This window comes from Gobio gobio (assembly GCF_949357685.1).
Source record: "Gobio gobio genome assembly, chromosome: 24".
NCBI classification, from domain to species: domain Eukaryota; kingdom Metazoa; phylum Chordata; class Actinopteri; order Cypriniformes; family Gobionidae; genus Gobio; species Gobio gobio.
Genome location: NC_137120.1, coordinates 10199549 through 10221195, shown reverse-complemented (window position 1 = coordinate 10221195; position 21647 = coordinate 10199549). Strand labels below are relative to the sequence as shown.

At 43.6% G+C, this 21647-nt stretch overlaps 1 protein-coding gene across 2 annotated transcripts in view; it reads left to right on the top strand.

Annotated features, from left to right (window-relative positions):
• The window catches only part of LOC307120418 (uncharacterized protein), a 41932-nt gene extending 23234 nt beyond the window's left edge, over nt 1–18698 (top strand). Inside the window, exons 4-6 of one of the 2 annotated variants that reach the window (XM_079807447.1) lie at nt 2187–2552; nt 4991–5068; nt 18151–18698. In XM_079807447.1, the coding sequence (XP_079663573.1) occupies nt 2187–2552; nt 4991–5028 (404 nt within the window). In that variant the 3' untranslated portion in view covers nt 5029–5068; nt 18151–18698. Of the gene's footprint in view, nt 1–2186; nt 2553–4990; nt 5069–15172; nt 15290–18150 lie in introns of those variants that run through there. The other variant, XM_079807446.1, reaches the window with a different exon arrangement.
• Nucleotides 18699–21647: the final 2949 nt, after the last annotated feature.

Sequence of the window (21647 nt, the reverse complement as noted above, 5' to 3'; positions counted from 1 at the left end):
CCTGAGACCTTGCAGCAGTAACAAGTCACATGACACCGGGGAGGGAAAATGGCTAATGAGCCCAATTTGGACATTTTCACTTAGGAGTGTACTCACTTCTGTTGCCAGCGGTTTAGACATTAATGGCTGTTTTGAGTTATTTTGATGAGACCGCAAATTTACACCGTTATATAAGCTGTACACTACTTTACATTGTAGCAAAGTGTAATTTATTCAGTGTTGTCCCATGAAAAGATATAATTAAATATTACTTTATATAATTTCTTTAAAAAATAAATGTACTAGATTTAAAATGGAGTTTGTAGCTTTATCTACAAATTGAATTCAGTATGAAGAACATTTTGTTTTAACTAATAAGTGTAGTCATCTTTATTTATTTAAGTCTTTATAATGCAGATTGTGTCAAAGCAGCTTTACAGTAGCCACGTTTCGATTACCCTTCAAATTGCGAAAATTTAAATTGTGAATTGAAAATACGCCCAATGGAAACGCGTCAATTTCGCAAAAAAGTTTTTACGCTCGCATGAGGTGGTTTTACAGGCCATTCGAAAAAGGAATGGAAACAGTTTTTTCACCTTTACAGGTCACCTGGTACGGTGACACATTGCTGCCACATAGGGCCTACATATAATTGTTTCCCACTCAATTATGTCGTAATAACGAGATGTTATGTATTATTATCAACATCTTTTCTCGTAATAACAAGATCTTATGTCGTTAAAATGACATATATTTTCTCCTATTAACGAAAGTGGCGTAACTTTAACCTAGTAATGACAGACCCCGGTGCAGCCACAAATATCATAACTATCTATAGGTCTACTGTAATCAAGACATATATTCAAGAAATGTATTAAAACAGAAAGATGCTATAGTTTCGGCCTTACTCAAAGGCCGCGGAAACAGGCCAGTTACGTACGTCAATCCATTCCAGACGATCTTGGTTTGCTTCTTATTTATTAAATATACAGGCAATTAGTTAATGAAACATTGATGAAACGAATGAAATAAAAAAAATTATAATATTATAGGCTAATATTTAAACATAGCCTAACTATGAAACTAAATAGGCTATGTTTTCTTTAACCCATGGCCGACGAAGTGCCTTCTGATAGATTATTTTTCCTTTATGACAGCGGAAACAACTCACAATACTCCATCATTTTTAGCCATACAGATAAGTGCAAGATATAATTATAAACTATAAACTGTCTACTTTTATTTGTGTACACTCACAATAACAACAAAGGCCGTAGTTTCAGGGAACAGATTATTTTGCATGCACTCCACTCCAAACGCTGTCTTAATTAAAACAATTTATGTTGTTTATTAAACACAAAGTTTTTCATTTCAAAATCATTTCTAAATTCAGTTCATATTTCCAACAAACGAAATTCCAAGCCAAAATAACAAAGTGGTAAAAAAAAAACCCTTTGAGTTACCACCATGCAAATTCAAACATTTCGCTCTTCTCTATATGTGGCAGCAATGCGTCACAATAACCTGGCGTACGTAAAAGTCAATCATTCTTTACAAATGGCACGGTATGTTTGGACAGAAGACGAGACAGAGTTCTTTATTAAACTCATAAAAGACAGTAGAATTACAGGAATATTGGATTCTAAACAAAGAAATGCCACAATTTATCAAGACCTTGAAGCAGATATGAGGGAGAAACACCCAGAAACACCTCATGTGCCGCTCAAGTATGCTTTCCTTGCCATTAATACTTGGGTAACACGTACGTCTCCTTACATTAAAAATAATGGCGTGCGGTGGCTGGGATATAGCCTACATAAACCTACCAACATACGTGGCATAATTTTTGGAATGACTGGAATTTTTGGAAAAAAAATAGCTTTAGTCGCGGTTAATGGAAACGCCGTCATTTCACTACATTTTTTTATCTACTTTTAGAAAATATCGTCAAAGTTTCACATACAATGGTGTCAATGCAGTCGGATCAGTAATATTGTTGAATATACCCTAACATTACATTTTACTAGCATAACATTTTGTTCTGGTGAAGATGAAAATGCATCTATTATTTCATGTTCATTATGTGTTCGATATGTGTCTGATAATTGTTGCTTTTCAGACAGAAAGCATAAAAATCACTTCTATACACACAGTTCTCTCATGTTGTCAGCAAAAGATCCTCCATCATTTGTTGGTTTGTGTTTCAGGTGCTTCTGCTGCTGAACGAGATGAAGTGAAGAGAAAGTCACTGAAGGAGGGAGAATCTGTCACTTTAGATCCTGGTGTAATGAAAAACCCAAATGATTCAGTGACGTGGTATTTTAATGACATTAGCATCGCTGAAATCACTGGAGATCAGAGTCAGATCTGTACAGATGATCAGTGTAAAGAGAGATTCAGAGACAGACTGAAGCTGGATCATCAGACTGGATCTCTGACCATCAACAACACCAGAACCACAGACTCTGGAGATTATACAGTGAAGATCATCATCAGCACGAGATTCAGATATGGTACGAAAACGATAGTGAGAAGAATCAGCATCATCAGGATTTTTACTGTTACTGTCACTGGTGAGTGTCATTTAATCATTCAGTGCATTTTCCCTTCAGCAATTCTGAGAAAAAAATATTTGAAATGTTTAAATCAACCCAGTCAATGTTTTCATTACGCCCTGTTAAAAAAGTGAGCTTTGACTCTGATAGTAAATTTCTATAATGTTCACATCAAATAACATTCGGTTGTCACCACAAACACATTCACAAGACTGATGTTAATAGCATGTAAAATGTATAAAGTAATTTTTCAGGTGAACGCTGATGTTTCCTGTAGAGCTCACAGTGTTGTGATGCTGTTTTAGCTGCTGTTCCTTACAAATACATTAGATTTCAGATCAGTTAAATCAATATCATACAAATCATGACTAAAGTGAAAGGTGTAAATGCCAGCCAGAATTTGTAGATTTAACTACAAATGTAGTTCAGCGTGATTTAAACTGATGTGTTTTTCTATTGGTGAGTTTTAGTGTTTTACACTGTGGTTTATGAGATTTATTTATTGCACAACTAATATAAATGTGCATGAAAGTAAGCCTGTGTTATTTATGCGGGAGATTCCAACAGTAGCTCCACAGAAAATATATTTTTTAGAAAAAAAAACGAAATGGACTTTCTGAAGTGTTGTTATGTGTGATATTCATCTGTCGTATTCAAGGGTTGTATAATGTTCATTAAGTTGTGTAAATCAATGATGTTCTTCTGCTGTTTGTTTGCATGTTACATTATGAATCCGTTCTTCGTACCTCGCTTAATACATCTGAGATGATTTGACAGATCCCAGATCTTTTAATCGTGATAACTGATCTCTGGCTAATTTGGTTCGTCAAAGATTAAAATATCTGGATTAAGTTGTCTAAGATTACTGCACGTTCCTGTGTTCCCTGAAGAGGGCAGATGCATCGATACTCGAAACCACGATCAGCAATGCAGCGATTGGCTGGCGGCAAGACAGCAACGTAATGACATCATTAAAGTTACATACGGTGACTAGCCTATATGCTGGAGCATCAACCCGGTGAGTGAGCGGCTGAACGTGACTTCGCGAGATGAGCATAAACAGAGAGAGCAATAAACATGCCGGTTCCAGCTCACGTGTGTAAGACATGCGCGTTTGTTTACTTCATTTCACCGCAGAATCGATCATAAACAAGATACAGGTTGAGACTGGATTTGTAGACATATTGAGATTAAAACATAATGCTGTGCCTTCTATATTGGATCCGATAGGAATGGTGTAACACACACTTGTGTGAGTAAAACATGTTTTTATAAGTGTTAGTATTGCATTGTTACATATCGTTTGATATCTATTGATTACATACCTTAGCATGCTCTCACAGGCTGGAGAAGGTGTTATTGGTTAATTCGTGATCAGACTCGGACTTGTAACGTTATGGGCCAGGGCTCGGACTTGACTTTTTTAAAAGCCCAACGTCCCGGGCTATGTGTTTGTCAAACAGGCTACTAAAACGTATCACCGGCCTGCCGACGGGCTATCTTAAATAGTGAAATAACATTCCTGCGCACGTGTGTGTATGTGTACTGTTCGCGGTTATATCCAGTGATCGGGCGAGCCAAGTAATACAAAAATAACGTTCCAATCAATCGCGGGTGGAAGAGAGATAAATCATTGTGTTTGTTTGATAAAGATATTATTCCCCAGACGATTTCAAAACAACTTCCACATACTGAGAGGAGCTTATTAAATATGCAAATCTTATCCAATCCTAGCCGTGGGCGTTTACTTCCAAGTCTTCAGTGCGGCACGCCCATCAAAACCGACCAGAAAATAGCCTATTACTTATTCATTATGATGTTTTTGAATGTAAAAACCACGTTAATGTCATAAGTTGACCTCAGACAACAGTATACATTTAAAAAAAAAAAAGCCAGTTCATGACCCCTTTAATTAATGTAAAGTTACGTCTTTATTGAGACATGACGGATTACCTGACTCTGTGAGTTTGTCTCTATTTTTAGCACCAAGTTTAAACTACATGCATAGTAGCGTCTCATAACATCTTATTTGTGAATATCTCATTTGTCCGTTAATGGCTGTTATGTTAAATAAAGTTTATTAATTAAGGGATGCAAGTTATTTTACCTTTGAACACCGTTGTTGACTCATCTCCTATCAGAAGCAGTGCTTTAATGGCGGGCTTGTACACAAAACATCCACAAGATGGCACCATTTATCAGTAAATTTGATATTACAAAACCGATACCCGATTATGGGAAAATACTTAAATGTCGGAATACTGATATATCGGTCGATCACTAATAGTCAACAATCAAATCCAGCTAACTGAGTTAGCAACGTACGAAGAACGGACCCCAGATGTATTTCTCTATTCACGTTTATGATCTGTAGAAAAACATTTTCACTGCACTTTTCTCTGTATTTGATATATTTATTCTGCATATTTAAAACTAACGGTTTATTTCTTCTCTAGGTTTGCTTAAAGATGGAGTGCCAGTGCTTGAAGAATGAAGAAAAGAAGAATGTCATATACACCTAGGATGGCTTGAGGGTGAGTAAAGCATGTGGTCATTTTCATTTTTGGGTGAACTAACCCTTTAACTCACAGCACATGCAGTGATGAAGCTCATTTACTGTGAACGGAGTTGCTTTGAGACGTGAAACATGAGCTGATTGCGTGAACATGCTTCGCTCTGAAACCCGCCGCAGTCTATTGAATTAGATCACAGCCTTTGCCATCTGATAAGTGCACTTAGCTACATCACGGTTTTGTTTTCTGTTTGATTGAGATGCTTTGCCAAAACTATGGTGTTAGTGATCTTTTAGGTTCATTACAAAACTGTAGCAGGACAGATTAAACTATTGCGGGTCATCATTGTAATTACATCAGACATAGACTTTTGATATAGAGTGAAATAATGGATAATTAATCAGTTTAAAAAGGCTATTATTAACCTGTATGTGCTTGAAGTCTTCGACGTGAAGTATCAACTCACTCCTGTACAGGCGATATCTTCTCAGTGAACTGTAAAGCCACAAGATGCGTGAAATAACATAAATCGTATCACCTAAGCAAAATTTCACATGTGAAAAAAAACACACAAATGACTTCCAAATAAACAAAATGACTAATAAAAGGAAAACAAAAAGTGCATCTTTATTAGGAGAGCAAGTTTAGTGCCAATAATATCTTATTTACTTATGTATCCATTATTCGTCGTTTTCTTCTTCTTTATTATTATTATTATTATTATTATTATTATTAATACAGTAATCAAGCGCCAGCGTTAGTTCTGGCAGGCCACGTAGTCAAGCTCCGCTATCAGCTGATTGGGAAATTCTAACTCCGCCCCTCTTTCAGCTGATCTGTTTCAGCTGATCTTATGCTCTCAATTGGCTTCTCTCAAACAGGGCGGCTTACTTAAGCATAGCTTCACTTCAATCTGCCTGCTTGGACGCTTCTGCTGCACGCTGCTTTGCAATCAGGATAAGAATTTATGGTTTTCCTATGATTTATAATCTATGCATTTTGTGCAGTCTGCTTTATCAAATCATCAAACCATACACAAGGCTTTTTAAAGTGCAATTGCCTTTCACGTTGCATTCATGTATCAAACGGAGCTACAGCAATTCTATGTTCGTTTTGAGTGAGATAAGTAGGCTATGTGTTGGCTAATGATTCAATCACGCAATGTGAGCATTATTTTGGCAAATATGTATTCAATATTTACATACTTGCGTAAGACGAACGTGAGCTGCAGCTGCATTTTCATCAGAATTATACCAGGACATATTTCATAACTATGGGAGCAGTAACAATTATGACCATGTGTTGGATACTTTCGTCAGCTTATTACTAGACTAACTGCTGTCTCGTACGAATGATTTATTTATTTATTTATTTTTCACAGCTTACCCGAGTATGGCGGTTCAAGTCTAACGTTACAAGCTATTTCCTCAACGAAAGCAACCCCACTTGCTGAGCCTGTTATTTTATCATTTGGCAAACGTTTCACTGGGTTTTGTGTCTCGGGCTCTGGGATACGTGCTTCATTGCAGCGTGTTTGCGGCGATGGGTGGCGGCCGATCGTCATGAACGTGATCCTGAGAGGTGGTCGTCAGAGAGGTATTTATTAGTTAAAATCACTCACTGCTCAAATGCATGTTTTGCTTTAAAACAAGATTTGTCAGGAGCTAATTAAATGTGGAATTCGGCAAGCAAAACAGAATCATATCACAAGGAATTGTGCAGTGCGAAATATAGCGAGAGCAATTCGCCCCCACACGGTTCACCTCACATTCATTCAGGTAGTAAACGTGAACTCGCGTTTTCGTAGCATGGTTCACAGTCTAATTTGGAGTTTGCATCGCTGCATTATTTTCATGGACTCTCTGAAGGTATACTATGTTATGTGACTGACTCAAGAACAATTTCAGAGAAATCTGCACTCCACAGTATATCAAGCCTATGTCTCAGCTGGCAATTTCACACTCATTCATCTGTCTTCACGAAGCTAAGTTTATTTTTAACTCTGTTAAAACTATCAGGTCATTGGCAACGTAATTGACAATGGTATCTGCATTGCTTAAGCTTAGTCGTTTTCAGTAAAATGCTAGGCTTATGGATATTGTTCTTGTCTCTATAGTTGGTATTTGTAAATTGTAACTCATTTTAAGCTAAAGTTGATATGGGAAATTTTGTCTAAACTATAGTTGAGATTGGGAACACATTTGTCTTAAAGCTATTATTAATATTGGAAGTGCTCGTTCTTAAAGCTATATGTAATATTGAGTGCTTGCCTTAAAGCTATACTTATTTTGGAAATGCTTGTTATTAAAGTTATAGCTAATATCGGAAGTGCTTGTCTTAAAGCTATAACTAATATCGGAAGCGCTTGTCTTAAAGCTATAATATTGAAAGTGCTCATTCTTAAAGCTAAATTTGCTATTAGAAATATTGTCTTAAGCTATAGTTGAAATCGGGAACGCACTCGTTCTTAAAGCTATAATATTGGAAGTGCTCATTCTTAAAGCTATAGTTAATATTGGAAATGCTTGTTCTTAAAGCTATAATTAATGCCGAATATGCTGTTATTAAAGCTATAATTAATATTGGAAGTGCTCATTCTTAAAGCTATAATTAATATAATATTGAAAGTGCTCATTTGTAAAGCTATAATTAATATCGGGAGTGCTTGTCCTTAGAGCTATAATTAATATCGGAAGTGCTTGTCTTAAAGCTATATTAATTTTCGAAGTGCTCATTCATAAAAACTATAATTAATATTGGAAATGCTTGTTCTTAAAGCTACAGTTACTATCGGAAGTGCTTGTTCTTAAAGCTATAATTAATATTGGGAATGCTTGTATTAAAGCTATAATTAATATTGGGAATGCTCGTTCTTAAGCTATAATTAATATTGGGAATGCTTGTCTTAAAGCTATAGTTAACATCGGAAGTGCCTGTTATTAAAGCTATAATTAATATTGGGAATGCTCGTTATTAAAGCTATAATTAATATCGGAAGTGCCTGTTATTAAAGCTATAATTAATATTGGGAATGCTTGTTATTAAAGCTATAATTAATATTGGGAATGCTTGTTATTAAAGTTATAATTAATATTGGGAATGCTTGTTATTAAAGCTATAGTTAACATCGGAAGTGCTTGTTCTTGAAGCTATAATTAATATGGGAAAAGCTTGTCTTAAAGCTATAGTTAATATCAGAAGTGCTCATCATTAAAGCTATAATTAATATTGGAAATGCTCGTTCTTAAAGCTATAGTTAATATCGGAAATGCTTGTTCTTAAAGCTATAATTAAAACTGGAAGTGCTTCTTATTAAGGTTATAATTAATATTGGAAGTGCTTGTTCTTGAAGCTATAATTAATATCGGAAATGCTTGTTCTTAAAGCTATAATTAATATTGGAAATGCTTGTTCTTAAAGCTATAGTTAATATTGGGATATATGCGTGTTCTTAAAGCTGTAATATTGGAAGTGCTTGTTGTTATAGCTATAGTGATATTGGGAACATGCTTGGTAAAACTATAAGTATATTGGAAATAGCTTGTTGTTAAAGCTATGGTGTCAGGAACATGCTTGTCTTAAAGCGATATAGCTACTGGAAAACTACGTTTTCTCAAGCTATAGATGTTGGAAATGGGCTTGTCTTAAAGCAATATCGTTAGCTATAGTAGAGTTTGGAAACGTGCTCGTTTAAAACTGTAGGTGCTATTGGAAACGTCTCGGTTACGGATGTAACCCTCGTTCCCTGAGGAGGGAACGGAGACGTAACGTTAGTGACTAACGAATGGGGGTTTCGCTTAGAAGCCTATCAACTTCGAGTTTTGAGAAAACGCCCAATGGCGTGCCAATGCCATGGGGCATGCGGAATTTGCATACGTAGCTCCGCCTCACTGCGTGAGTATATAAGGAAGTACGAGGCAATATCGCATTATGTTACCTGCTTGAGGAGCCAAGACTGAACTCCTGCGTTCCAGGCAACACAGCTGATGTGGCAAGGGGACGTTACGTCTCCGTTCCCTCCTCAGGGAACGAGGGTTACATCCGTAACCGAGACGTTCCCTTTCGTTCAGTCACTACGACGTAACGTTAGTGACTAACGAATGGGGGTCCCAATATAATCCCGCCACTCAGCTGTCTTCCAGTGCCCTGCGTAAGTGTGAGTACCCTGTCGTAAGACTAGTACGGACGAAGGACTCCCACTTAACACAGGATTACCAAGGTACACTGGGAAGCATATCCCAGTGAGGGAATGCCAAGATGCCTACCCGTGGGGAGGACTTAAGAGACACATATGACCCGGAGAGGGTTGCATATGGGAGATCTCTAGGGTACCAGCCGAAGGTGGATTTTTAACCCTAGGGGTGGCGGGGACACGCCAAGGGAAGAAACCCGCTCACTGCGGAGACTTACGGTGAAATACACATGTGGGGGTCGCCAGAGGGAACCATGCACATGGGGCACCTGGCCGGACATGAGGGTCTGGGCTCGAGAGGGCAGACTGAACTGATGTCGGCGTCGACAGTGCTGGAGGAGCTCAGGGCTCTCGGGGAACTCACCTGAGGAAATATCGCACGTATCCAGTCCGTGGAGTGGAGTGGCGAGCAAGCGAAGACACCTGAACCTGGTCCTTACCGGCCCCTCGGGGGAGCGAGTACATAGTCGGACACTGGCTCCACTCGGAGATTATAGAATCTGGCGAATGTGTTGGGTGTCGCCCAGCCTGCAGCTCTGCAGATGTCTGCTAGCGAGGCGCCATGCGCTAGAGCCCAAGAGGAAGCCACACTCCGGGTGGAGTGTGCCCTCACACCAAGGGGACATGGTCGGCCTTGCTGCTGGTAAGCCAAAGCAATGGTGTCCACTATCCAGTGAGACAGCCTTTGCTTTGAGAGAGCACTTCCCTTCCGCTCTCCACCATAACAGACAAAGAGCTGGTCTGAGGTCCTGAAACACTGCGTCATGTCTACGTTGGCGCGGAGAGCGCGTACTGGACAGAGCAATGCCAAGGCTGGGTCTGCCTCCTCCAAAGGCAGCGCTTGCAGGTTCACCACCTGGTCCTTGAACGGAGTGGTGGGAACCTTGGGCACATATCCAGGCCGGGGTCTCAGGATCACGTGAGAGTTAGCCGGCCCGAACTCCAGGCACGCTTCGTCAACCGAAAATGCCTGCAGGTCCCCGACCCTCTTGACTGAGGCCAATGCGGTCAGCAGAGCCGTCTTCATAGACAGAAACTTAATATCGACCGACCGCAAAGGCTCAAAGGGAGGTCTCTGCAGAGCAGTTAACACTACTGCGAGGTCCCAAGAGGGTACGAGAGGAGAGCGAGGAGGATTCAGTCTCCTAGCTCCCCTCAGGAACCTGATGACCAGGTCGTGCTGACTTACCTTTTTGTTCTCCAAGAGATCGTGGTGGGCAGATATTGCGGCCACATATACCTTGAGGGTGGAGGGAGACAGCCTTCGCACCAGCCCCTCTTGGAGAAACTGAAGCACGGACCCGATCGGACATTTCCAGGGGTCTTCTTGGCGGGAAGAGCACCAGGTGACGAAGAGGTTCCACTTCAACGCATAGGCATGCCGAGTGGACTCTGCCCTAGCGGAAGTGATGGTGGCGACCACCGTAGGTGGTAGGCCACTCAAACCTGCCGGGTCCCGTCTAGGAGCCATACGTGGAGGTTCCAAAGGTCGGGACGCGGGTGCCAATGGGTGCCCCGTCTCTGAGTAAGGAGGTCCGGTCTCAGAGGAATAGGCCAGGGAGGGGCTGTCGCAAGGAGAATGAGTTCGGGGAACCAGGTCCGGCCGTGCCAGTACGGGGCGACCAAAAGGACCTGCTCCTTGTCCTCCCTGATCTTGCACAGAAGCTGTGCGAGTAGGCTCACTGGGGGAAGCGCATATTTGCGTAGGCCCCGCGGCCAGCTGTGCGCCAGTGCATCCGTGCCGAGCGTGCCCTCGGTCAGGGAATAATACAGGCTGCAGTGGGAAGAGTCGTGGGAGGCAAACAGGTCTACCTGTGCGTCGCCGAACTGTTCCCAAATCAGCTGAACCGTCCGGGGATGGAGTCTCCATTCTCCCGGGAGAGGCTGAAACCGCGAGAGCTCGTCGGCTGCGTGGTTCAGGACTCCCGGAATATGGACAGCACGAAGGGACCTCAGGCGCTTCTGACTCCATAAGACGAGATGGCGGGCGAGTTGAGACATGCGGCGGGAGCGTAGACCGCCCTGGTGGTTGATGTACGCTACTACGGCCGTGTTGTCTGTCCGGACGAGCACATGTTGACCCTTCAGCAACGCTCGGAAGCGGTGCAGGGCGAACCGTACTGCCAGCAACTCGAGGCAATTGACATGCAGGAGACGCTGGGGTCCTGTCCAGGAGCCCGCGGCTGCTTGTCCATTGCACATGGCACCCCAGCCCGTGGCAGAGGCATCCGTCGATACGACAACATGCCTGGAAACTCGTTCTAAGGGCACACCAGCCCGTAGAAAGCTGAGGTTCGACCACGGGGTGAGTGTCTGTAAGCAGGCCCGAGTCACTTGGACCCGGAGCGTGCCAGACTGCCATGCCCATCTCGGGACTCGATCGCGAAGCCAGTGCTGAAGCGGTCTCATATGAAGCAATCCGAGCTGCGTTACCGCGGCTGCAGATGCCATATGCCCCAGGAGCCTCTGAAAAAGTTTCAGTGGAACCGCATTCTTGCTCTCGATTTGTCGGAGGCAAGTCAGCAGAGACTGCGCACGCTCGCTCGAAAGCTGCGCGTACATGGCGACCGAGTCGATCTCCATACCGAGAAAAGAGATCCTCTGCACGGGGCAAAGTTTGCTCTTCTCCCAGTTGACCCGAAGGCCCAGACGGGTTAAGTGGTGGAGAACCAGATCTCTGTGTCCGCAAACCTGCTCTCGAGAGTGGCCTAGTATGAGCCAGTCGTCGAGGTAGTTCAGGATGCGGACCCCGTGCTGCCAAAGGGGCGCAAGGGCTGCCTCGGCGATCTTCGTGAAGACGCGAGGGGACAGAGATAACCCGAATGGGAGAACTGCGTACTGGTATGCCCGCCCCTCGAAAGCAAAACCGTAGGAACGGTCTGTGTCGAGGAAGGATGGAGACATGGAAGTAGGCGTCCTTCAGGTCAATCGCTGCAAACCAATCGTACGGACGAACGCATTCGAAAAGGCGTTTCGCAGTCAACATCTCGAACGGAAGCCGGTGAAGGGATCGGTTCAAGATGCGAAGGTCCAGGATTGGCCGTAACCCACCGGTTTTCTTGGGTACAATGAAGTAGGGGCTGTAGAACCCCGACCTCATTTCGGCTGGAGGGACAGGCTCGATCGCACCCTTCGCCAGTAGAGTGGCAATCTCCGCACGCATGACGGGGGCATGGGCCCCGGTCATGGTATAGCGGACTCCCCTGTAACGGGGAGGAGCCTGCGCGAACTGAATCGCGTAGCCGAGCCTGATGGTCCGGGCAGCCCAGCGGGACAGCCCCGGAAGCTGAAGCCAGGCTTCCAGAGACTGCACCAACGGGGTCATCCGGACGACAGACGTACCCTGGGTGGGGCAGCGAGGCAGCGTTACCGGCGCGGACAGGGGAGGCTGTTGGGCGTCCCCGGGTCGGAGCACGGTTAACGGCTGCGCCCTGACAGAGGAGACCAGGGAAGGACTCGCGTTCCACTGGGGTCTGCTCTGCCAGGGGGCTGGCGACAGAGAGGGATGCGAGTGGCGAGACCCGAGGGTGGCGCGCACTGTCATCACCGGTCTCTGGGTGCTCAGAGACAGGAACATGAGTTCTTCCCAAGCGCTGCTAGCCCGGGGGCCAGCAGCGGAAGGATTTTCCCCCGGCCCTCCACCGGGGGAAGGAGAGGCCCTGCTACCATCCCCTGGGAAGAACTGGAACCCATCTCTGAGTTGTCCACCTCCATCCTGGCGTTTAACCAGTCTGGGGAGCGGACTGGGCGACATCCTCAACCACCTCCACGGCGCGGCCCAGGTGAAGGCTGCTGCTGGGGCCGGGCGGGAAGAGGGAGGGCGCCCTCGGCGGCGAGCGGACTGAGGCGACTGGGCCGGCGGCTGGTGCAGCAGCTGGCCGCCGGGGCAGTACGTGTTGCAGCCTCAGTCTGCTCTGGGGCGGCCGAGAACTGTTGGGCGCAGTTCTCAGCCGCGCCGCCGAAGAGGCCAGCCTGGGATATGGGTGAGTTGAGGAGGCGGGCCCGCTCAACGTCCTCCACATCACCAGGTAAGGCCTGGTGTTCTCCCGGACCACAGCTGTGGACATCGCCCGACCCAGGGAGCGTGTGGCCACCTTCACCGCCCGGGGGCGGGGTCAGTTGCGGCACGCAGCTCAATGAAGAGCCCTGGGTCGGCTCCACCCTTGTGCATGTGCAAAGGGGCGGCGGCCTGCCCGTAGCACTGCGGGACCACGCCACCGAAGTAGACGAGCCCACAGGCTTTGGGGGGGGTGCTTAGGACAGCCACACCACGCCACGTCAAAGCCCTCTGTGGACACCGTAGTGCGCAACAGAGAGTTCAACAGTGGGGGGGGAGGGGGCCCCAGTGTACCCTAGGCCGCGGCCCCATCAAGGGCAGAGAAGGCGGAGGAGGCCACCAAACGGTCGCGAGAAGCACGGGGACTTCCGGGACCGCGTGATCTCCTCATGCACCCCGGGAGCGAAAGGCATTGGGGGCGGGGCCCAACAGCTGTCGGGTGCCGCCCCCAAAAACCAATCGCGCAACCACGAGCACCCGCGGCTGGGCGGAGTTCCACACCAGCGCGAGACTCGCGGCTGCCCGAGATAACATGGCTGTCAACTTTAGGTCAGATCAGGCAGTGCTGACACACCCGGAGGCGGAGCACAACCTAATCGTCATCCCCAAAGGACTCCAGCCCACCTTGGGATGCGGCGATCGACATCTCACTGCTATCCGGAGCGTGAACTGAACGAACGGGGCGTCAGAGACGGGCCGTAGATTCAATCCAACACTCGCGGAAGCGATGTATGAGAGGGGGGTGTGGCCCGAGGAATGAACGTCGGGGTTCTTAATACCACAGCACCGCCCTCAGGTCACCCTGGCCACCAGCCAAAGTACCATCTCACTCGGGGACGGTAGATTGGGGTGTGGCAGAGGGGACTCTCTCTCCTCACGGAGATCATTGAGTCTCGACCGTGACATCGCGATGGTCACGCCCCCGCAATGGAAACGTGACACATCCGCAAACACTGCCCGTGCGCGCTGAAGCCCAAACACGCTCGAGCAGTGAATGCGTCCTCAGACAGCAGCGGAAAATCGATCGCACCCGGAAGTGCACGGGCGAGCCGTCTTGAAAAAGACGTGCCACGCGCAAGCTCTTTTTGTGAGAGGAAAACCTTGCAGTCGATGCCGAAGCGCCCAGGGAAACACACACCAGCTGTCAGGCGGACCACTGCACAGATCAGCAGGCAGGAAGTATGCGATCACTGGAACGCGCCGTCACACCAACACCGACTGGAAAGCTGCTCGTCTCGAAGAAGCTGACAGAGTCTCAGAAGGCTGTAGGAGTGAAGAGGTAGGTACTCTTGGCTCCGAAAGCAGAAACATAATGCGATATTGCCTCGTACTTCCTTATATACTCACGCAGTGAGGCGGAGCTACGTATGCAAATTCCGCATGCCCCATGGCATTGGCACGCCATTGGGCGTTTTCTCAAAACTCGAAGTTGATAGGCTTCTAAGCGAAACCCCCATTCGTTAGTCACTAACGTTACGTCGTAGTGACTGAACGAAAGGGAACACACTTGTTCTTAAAGTTATAACTAACTTTAGAGTAGAACTTTGGAGGTACTTTTCAGATTTGATTAAGATTACCACAACACTATTTTTCTGGTGTATCAACTTGCACCGATTACTCTTTCACCCTTAGACTCACCCTAAATAATAAGCTTTTCCTCAAAGCTATAGGCACAATGGGAATTTGATATTAAAGCGGTAGTTTAAACCTGATATATTGCTAATACGTTTTACTCGGGGTCACATGACCTCACATTTCTTATGTATCAATTTATTCCTAGCACTTCAGCATAATCCTAAGCACACTAAACCGATGGGATAAGGGGATGAACGGCGTTTTATCTCTGAATCTGACTCTGCTTTGTCATCTATGTTAGCCTACCCGAGGAGCCATCCACAAGCTGTTCAACAGGATCCATTATTTGTCTTGGAGGAGGGAAAGCTTGTGCCCAGAGTCTGGTTTGCTTCCTGTCTCCGCCTGCTATGCCTACCGCAAGCTTCCCTCAGAGCATTATACAGCTCATTCTCTGTGCATAGAGGCTGCTACAACTGCCGCTTCCTGCAACTGCAACTCCAGTCTCTACATTGAGGCCATGAGGCGATGTGTCTTCAGCCGCTTATGTTCGTTATATTTGGCCCGATGCGTGAGCCATCCATTAGAAACCTATGAGTGCTGCTCCATATATAAATTTAAATTACTTATAATATTAGCGGTTACATTCATCATGCTAGCTTCACGTAGATCGATTAGATCTTACAATTAAAATCAGTTAGACGACCTTCTCGGAACGCTTTTTTATTTTTGGATCCTCCGTGGCTCTTCGATTAGAAGGAAGAGCCAGGGAGGATTGCCCGGTATGGTCTGTTGGGGGGATTTTCGCTACTTTCCAGTCTATTAAATAGGAGGATTGCCCCTAGAAGCTGCTGCTGTTCCCTGTTTTTGATTTCATGGAGCTCACCATGATAACGAAGGGAAATTAAGAACAGCGCCATATTGCCTATTTACTATTTATTTACTCGTATCATTAACTGTAGCTACATTCCTCGTGCTAGCTTTACATAGATTACATTTTCTCATCTTCGTATCCTCTGCTGTCTCTTCAATCAGCTGGAAGAGCCAGGGAGGATTGCCTGGTATGGTCTGTTGGGGGATTTGCTCTGCCCTCCCAGTTAAATGGGAGGTCGTCCCCAGAATCTGCTGCTGTTCCCTGTCTTGGCTTTTCATGGAGCTCATGAAAGGATGGGGAATTTAGAACAGAGCCATACCGCCAAATCTAAATCTTTACAAAATATGCAATTAAAAAATTGTACTAAATGTTTGTCTATTGTGTTTTTTGACTTTAGTGGACCTGTCAGAAATCAAGCGCCAGCGTTAGTTCTGGCAGGCCACGTAGTCAAGCTCCGCTATCAGCTGATTGGGAAATTCTAACTCCGCCCCTCTTTCAGCTGATCTGTTTCAGCTGATCTTATGCTCTCAATTGGCTTCTCTCAAACAGGGCGGCTTACTTAAGCATAGCTTCACTTCAATCTGCCTGCTTGGACGCTTCTGCTGCACGCTGCTTTGCAACCCACCTCCTCCCCAGCTCCTCCTTAAATTGCTAACTTAATCATGTCATTCTGTTGTCATTGATGCATGCTCTGTTCTAAATGGGGGATTTGCTCTGCCCTCCCAGTTAAATGGGAGGTCGTCCCCAGAATCTGCTGCTGTTCCCTGTCTTGGCTTTTCATGGAGCTCATGAAAGGATGGGGAATTTAGAACAGAGCCATACCGCCAAATCTAAATCTTTACAAAATATGCAATTAAAAAATTGTACTAAATGTTTGTCTATTGTGTTTTTTGACTTTAGTGGACCTGTCAGAATTATTATTATTAGGGACCAAGGTCGACCCAGAATTGTTTCCGAGGCTGTATCTCGGCCAAACTTTGATCAATCGAAAGAAAAATTGGTACGCTTCATCAGAACTACGATCTTATGGTCAATGCCAAATTTGGAAATGGTGCCACTTACAGGTCATGAGATCTGAAAAATGTCTGTTTTCTAGTGGTGGGCCGTTATCGGCGCTAATGTGCTGCGTTAACATGAGACTTTTATCGGGCGATTAAAAAAAATATTGCAGTTAATCTATTCTCAAAGTTGGGTTGGCAGCTGGGTCTATACTACGCAAGCTATGATGACTTTCACCTTGATATTTTAGCCCGCCTCCTCTCATTCAGTCCGTTTAATCCTCTGAACATTTTTTCCTCATGACAGCGTGTTAGTATAGGTGTGACCGGTCTGAATTTTGCGCGGGTTGCACATAACGTTAATTCTACTAATTCCCGTGGATTTCGCGCTAGCATCTGAACCGCACACACACATACCGTAATAAAGCCGCCTCTGACATACAAGTGCAAAAATTAGCTCCTTTTCCAGCGTATTAATGGTCAAATCGACTCCAAAATGTCTCAATGCCCATCTAGGTGAGTTTTAACGTAAACAGTCGTAAACAGCTCACAGGAACAGTGTTTGGGATCCATGCGTGCGTCAGGTCTTAAAGGGACAGAAGTTATTTATTATTCAAACTACAAAAAGACAAACTATCACTTACGAGCACACATATTCTGAATGCCTTCGGCAGAATTCAAATGAGCCATTTTAATCTAGATTAATTCCAAGATTACAGTGAGATTAATCTAGATTAAAAAAAATTATCTATGCCCACCACTACTATTTTCGCTCATAACTTTTGAACAGTTTCTCTGAAAAAGGTAGAAGAAGAAGAAGGGAAGGGAGAGGAGGACAAATGTGTGGCGGAAAGTGCATCCTTATGCTTTTTCCATTACACATGTGGAATGTATGAAAGTTTATTTACGCCATGATTTACAAATAAATCGGATAGATTAAGTTGGTAAGCGTATTTGGCGTGCTGTCCAGGGAGAGGGCTCGGAGCTTGGTAATTGGCCCGAACGCAGAGTATCCAACCCCCCGTCGTGTATGTGACCAAGTACACTGTATGTACAGTATGTGTGCACAATTGATGATGAAATATACTGAACTGAATCTACAGATGTGCAGATTAACAAATGTGTGATTTTTTTTTTTTTTTTTTTTTTTGTCCAAACATCCAAATTCATCCTGAATTTGTGATTGTTTTAATAATATTGCTCATTTTAATCAGGCACTATGCCACGCAAATATTAATGTAGTACAAATGATGGCAGTTTAAAGCAGTTTATCTAATATTGTAAAATGCACACATTCCTCAAATGTAATGAGAACACAATTCCATGTCTATAGTGTTTTTATGTTTGTGTAACTGAATCCTCAGTGCTGTTTGTTTCTTTGACCTTCTGTGACTCTGTGTTTTCTTACAGGAGAGCCATGTAGACGACTCGTCGCCTAATGAGACTGAAACAAACTGATCAACACTACAGATGGGGCTGAGGCTGCCTGTGACACTCCAGTGTTCGTTATTTTGAGACTTTCATTAAAAGGAAAGTCAAGAGAAGACGGGAACTGGAGGGGAAAATCCTCACATCAATACACAAGTGAGCATTTAAAAACAGCTGATGCTGGTCATGTTACATATTTACAATTTCAGTGTTGCCATCTTGACAACACTACAGAGGAACTTGTTCCATAGCAGAATGCCAAAAATGTGTTTTTGTTATATATGACAGCTAATATATATCAATATGTATAATATATATGTAATATATAGCTATATGTATGTATGTTATATTTTAGACTCCATAACTTACTGGCATTTTTGTAAATGTTATCAGAAAAGACAGATTATATATTTTTTTTGTTTGTTTTGCTATAAAGTGCCTTATAGTTAAGCAATAATGGAAATGAACTTGTGAAAGATGTTTGTATGTTCATCTGACAAGTGCGATTAAAAACTGTTTTGATAATCTCATAATGGCTGGAATCTGATTTTTTTGTAAACGGTTCGGTTTTCTGGCGGTTCGGTACGTACCTCGGTTTTGAAGTCACTATTCGGTACGGGTTCAGTACAGCAGTTTAACAAAATTGCTTTTTATTTATTTTTATTGAACAGTGGCTTACTGAACATATAGCTAAAAGTTTCTTAAAGATAATGCTGTAAACTATATAGGGAGCCCTTGCACATTAATATTAAAGGTTAACAACAGAGTCCAAACTATTAGCCTAAATTCAGTTGCTATTTATTTTTTAGATATAATAGTCAACACTCAAACCAACACATTGTATGCAAACATGTAAACTTCACATAAGGCAGATTTTGCATTAAAGGTCCCATGACATGAAAATTTTACTTTGAGTTGCCCTAGCCTGTGTATGGTCCCCAAGTGGCTAGAAATTTCGATAGGTGTAAACCAAGCCCTGGGTGTCCTGCTCTGCCTTTGAGAAAATGAAAGCTCAGACGGGCCGATCTGTAATCTTCCCAGTATGTCGTCATGCAGGGAGCGGTTACCTCCCCTTTCTCTGCGTTGCCCGCCGAGAGAATTTGGAGAAAATGGATTCAGTTTATTTTACAAACAGACTTTTAATCAGTTCAGACCTGAATCGGTTGTTTCGCTGTTCACTGAAGTAGCTCTCTCTGTTTTAGATCCTGTAAATATTTTGGATGCTGCCAATCCACAATCTGACTTATGACTTGTTGATGCAGTCTGAATCATAATCATGCAGTGTTCGTTTGTTGGTCAGAGGAGAATTGAAGAATCCAAAACAATCCAATGAAATTAAAGGGATAGTTCACCCAAAAATGAAAATTCTGTCATCATTTACTCACCCTCAAGTTGTTCCAAACCTGTATGCATTTCTTTCTTCTGCTGAACACAAAAGAAGATATTTTGAAGAATGTTTGTAACCAAGCAGATAGAGCAACCATTGACTACCATAGTATGTTTTCTCCTATAATGGTAGTCAATGGTTGCTCTATCTGCTTGGTGCTCTTCTTTTTTGTTGCATACGTCAACTACAACCTCAAATACACCTTTAGTTTACTCCATTCCAAGTGAATATAATCTATCTATGGAAACAAGTTCAAGGGATAAAGCCTTTATGCATCAGAATGCAGTCAGAATGTGTAGTTACAAACTCTACCAGCAGGTGCTAGTAGGTTCTTCTTCACCAGAGCTCTGCCTTCCTGCCTTCCACTGGGTTAAAGGTCAGTACACTCAATTACACTATAAATTAAAGTGAATGCATAACTTTTTTGACGGGCAGTAACTGAGTTATTCTGAAAAAAATACAGCAGTCTTCCTACTCTCTGCATTGACAGTATATTTTTCACATTTCCAGGGTTCTCAGAAGCAAACGTCTTCATGTTTATGTATATAGGGGTGAAGGGGAGCCAACAGAAAATATATTTTTTGTATTTGCATTTTGAATTTATTTAAATTATTTAATGTCAAGGTGATATGACAAAATATAGCGTTATACATGTGTATTGATTTTTTTATATAAATGAAAATAATAAAAACTTTACTAGATTTGTGATGTTGATAACTGTCCGTGAAAAGTGTCCATAATGTTTAAATTCAATAAATCCAGACTGAGGGTTAAGAATGAGCAATGTAATACACGGGGACGTCCACTAGGCTACGCTATCGCTCTCCTTCCATACAATACTCGATCCCAGTTTAATTTAATTTCACTTTATGCTGCGTTCACACCAAACGCGAATTGAGCGTCTGGCGCGAGTGATTTCAATGTTAAGTCAATGGAAAGGCGCGTTGACGCGCGTCTGGAGGTCCCGCGGCGCGGGAGGCGCGTTACGCGCGACGCGAATCCGCCTCATTCGCGCGTCCAGTTCGCGCGAATGGCGCGAATTGGACGCGAATTGAGCGCCTTGCGCGATACGCGCGTTACACGCGAATGGTGCTTATGTGCATTCATGCGTTTGAAGCGAATTCGCGTCTGACGCCCGAGTTGAAAAATTTGAACTTTGGCGTCAATTCGCGCCGCGTTAACCAATCAGGAGCCTGCTCGCTGCTGTCACGTGGTAAAGTGACGTGTATGAGAAACCCTGCATAAATTAAAAACAGTACTATTGTGTCACAAAATGTAGTTTTAAGACGTTTTCAGGTGGGAATGTGGTTGTTTAAAGCTCAAATCTGTGGTTTATTTATAAAGAGAGCGCCTATTTAAAAAAAATAATCTTGTGTTTTTGGAGTTGTGAGATCCAGGCTCTCACCGGGCAATCACTGCTCATAACCCCGGCGAAGGCAGCCTTTCCTCGGCCAGTCCTTCTGGCGTCTGCCGCTGGCTCTGATGTCCTGTAGTGGTTCGTCTTGTGTGGATCTAATGGGCGATCTTTGCTCTCATGAATATATAATTTGTTGTCTGCCAAATCGTTTTGACTGAGGGCAAAGAGAAGTTTCATAACTTTATATTTTAAGGATATTTAAACATACATGCAGTGAAGATAATGTAGGAGTTGCCTGGACCACATTTGTGTGGCTATTAATGCTTAATATATATGTTTAATGAAAATGAAAAGAGGCAGAGTGGTGTTTTATGACATATTTCTCCTGGAGTGCCTTGAACGCGCGTCAATTTCGCTTCCAGCGCTCGATTTCTACGCGCGTCCAATTCTCTGCTGACGCGCGAATGCATTCAAAATGTACGCGCGTGAAACTAGACGCGGTAGACGCGATTTTGACGCTCAATTCGCGTTTGGTGTGAACGCAGCATTAAACCTTGGAATGAAAGAATGAAGCTTTAGAATGAAGCTCTTTAATGTTCACTTAGTGGTTTTGTTTTGACTCCGGTAATATATATATATATATATATATATATATATATATATATATATATATATATATATATATATATATATATAGTATATTCTTAATATATTTGTAAAACTTCTATCAAAATA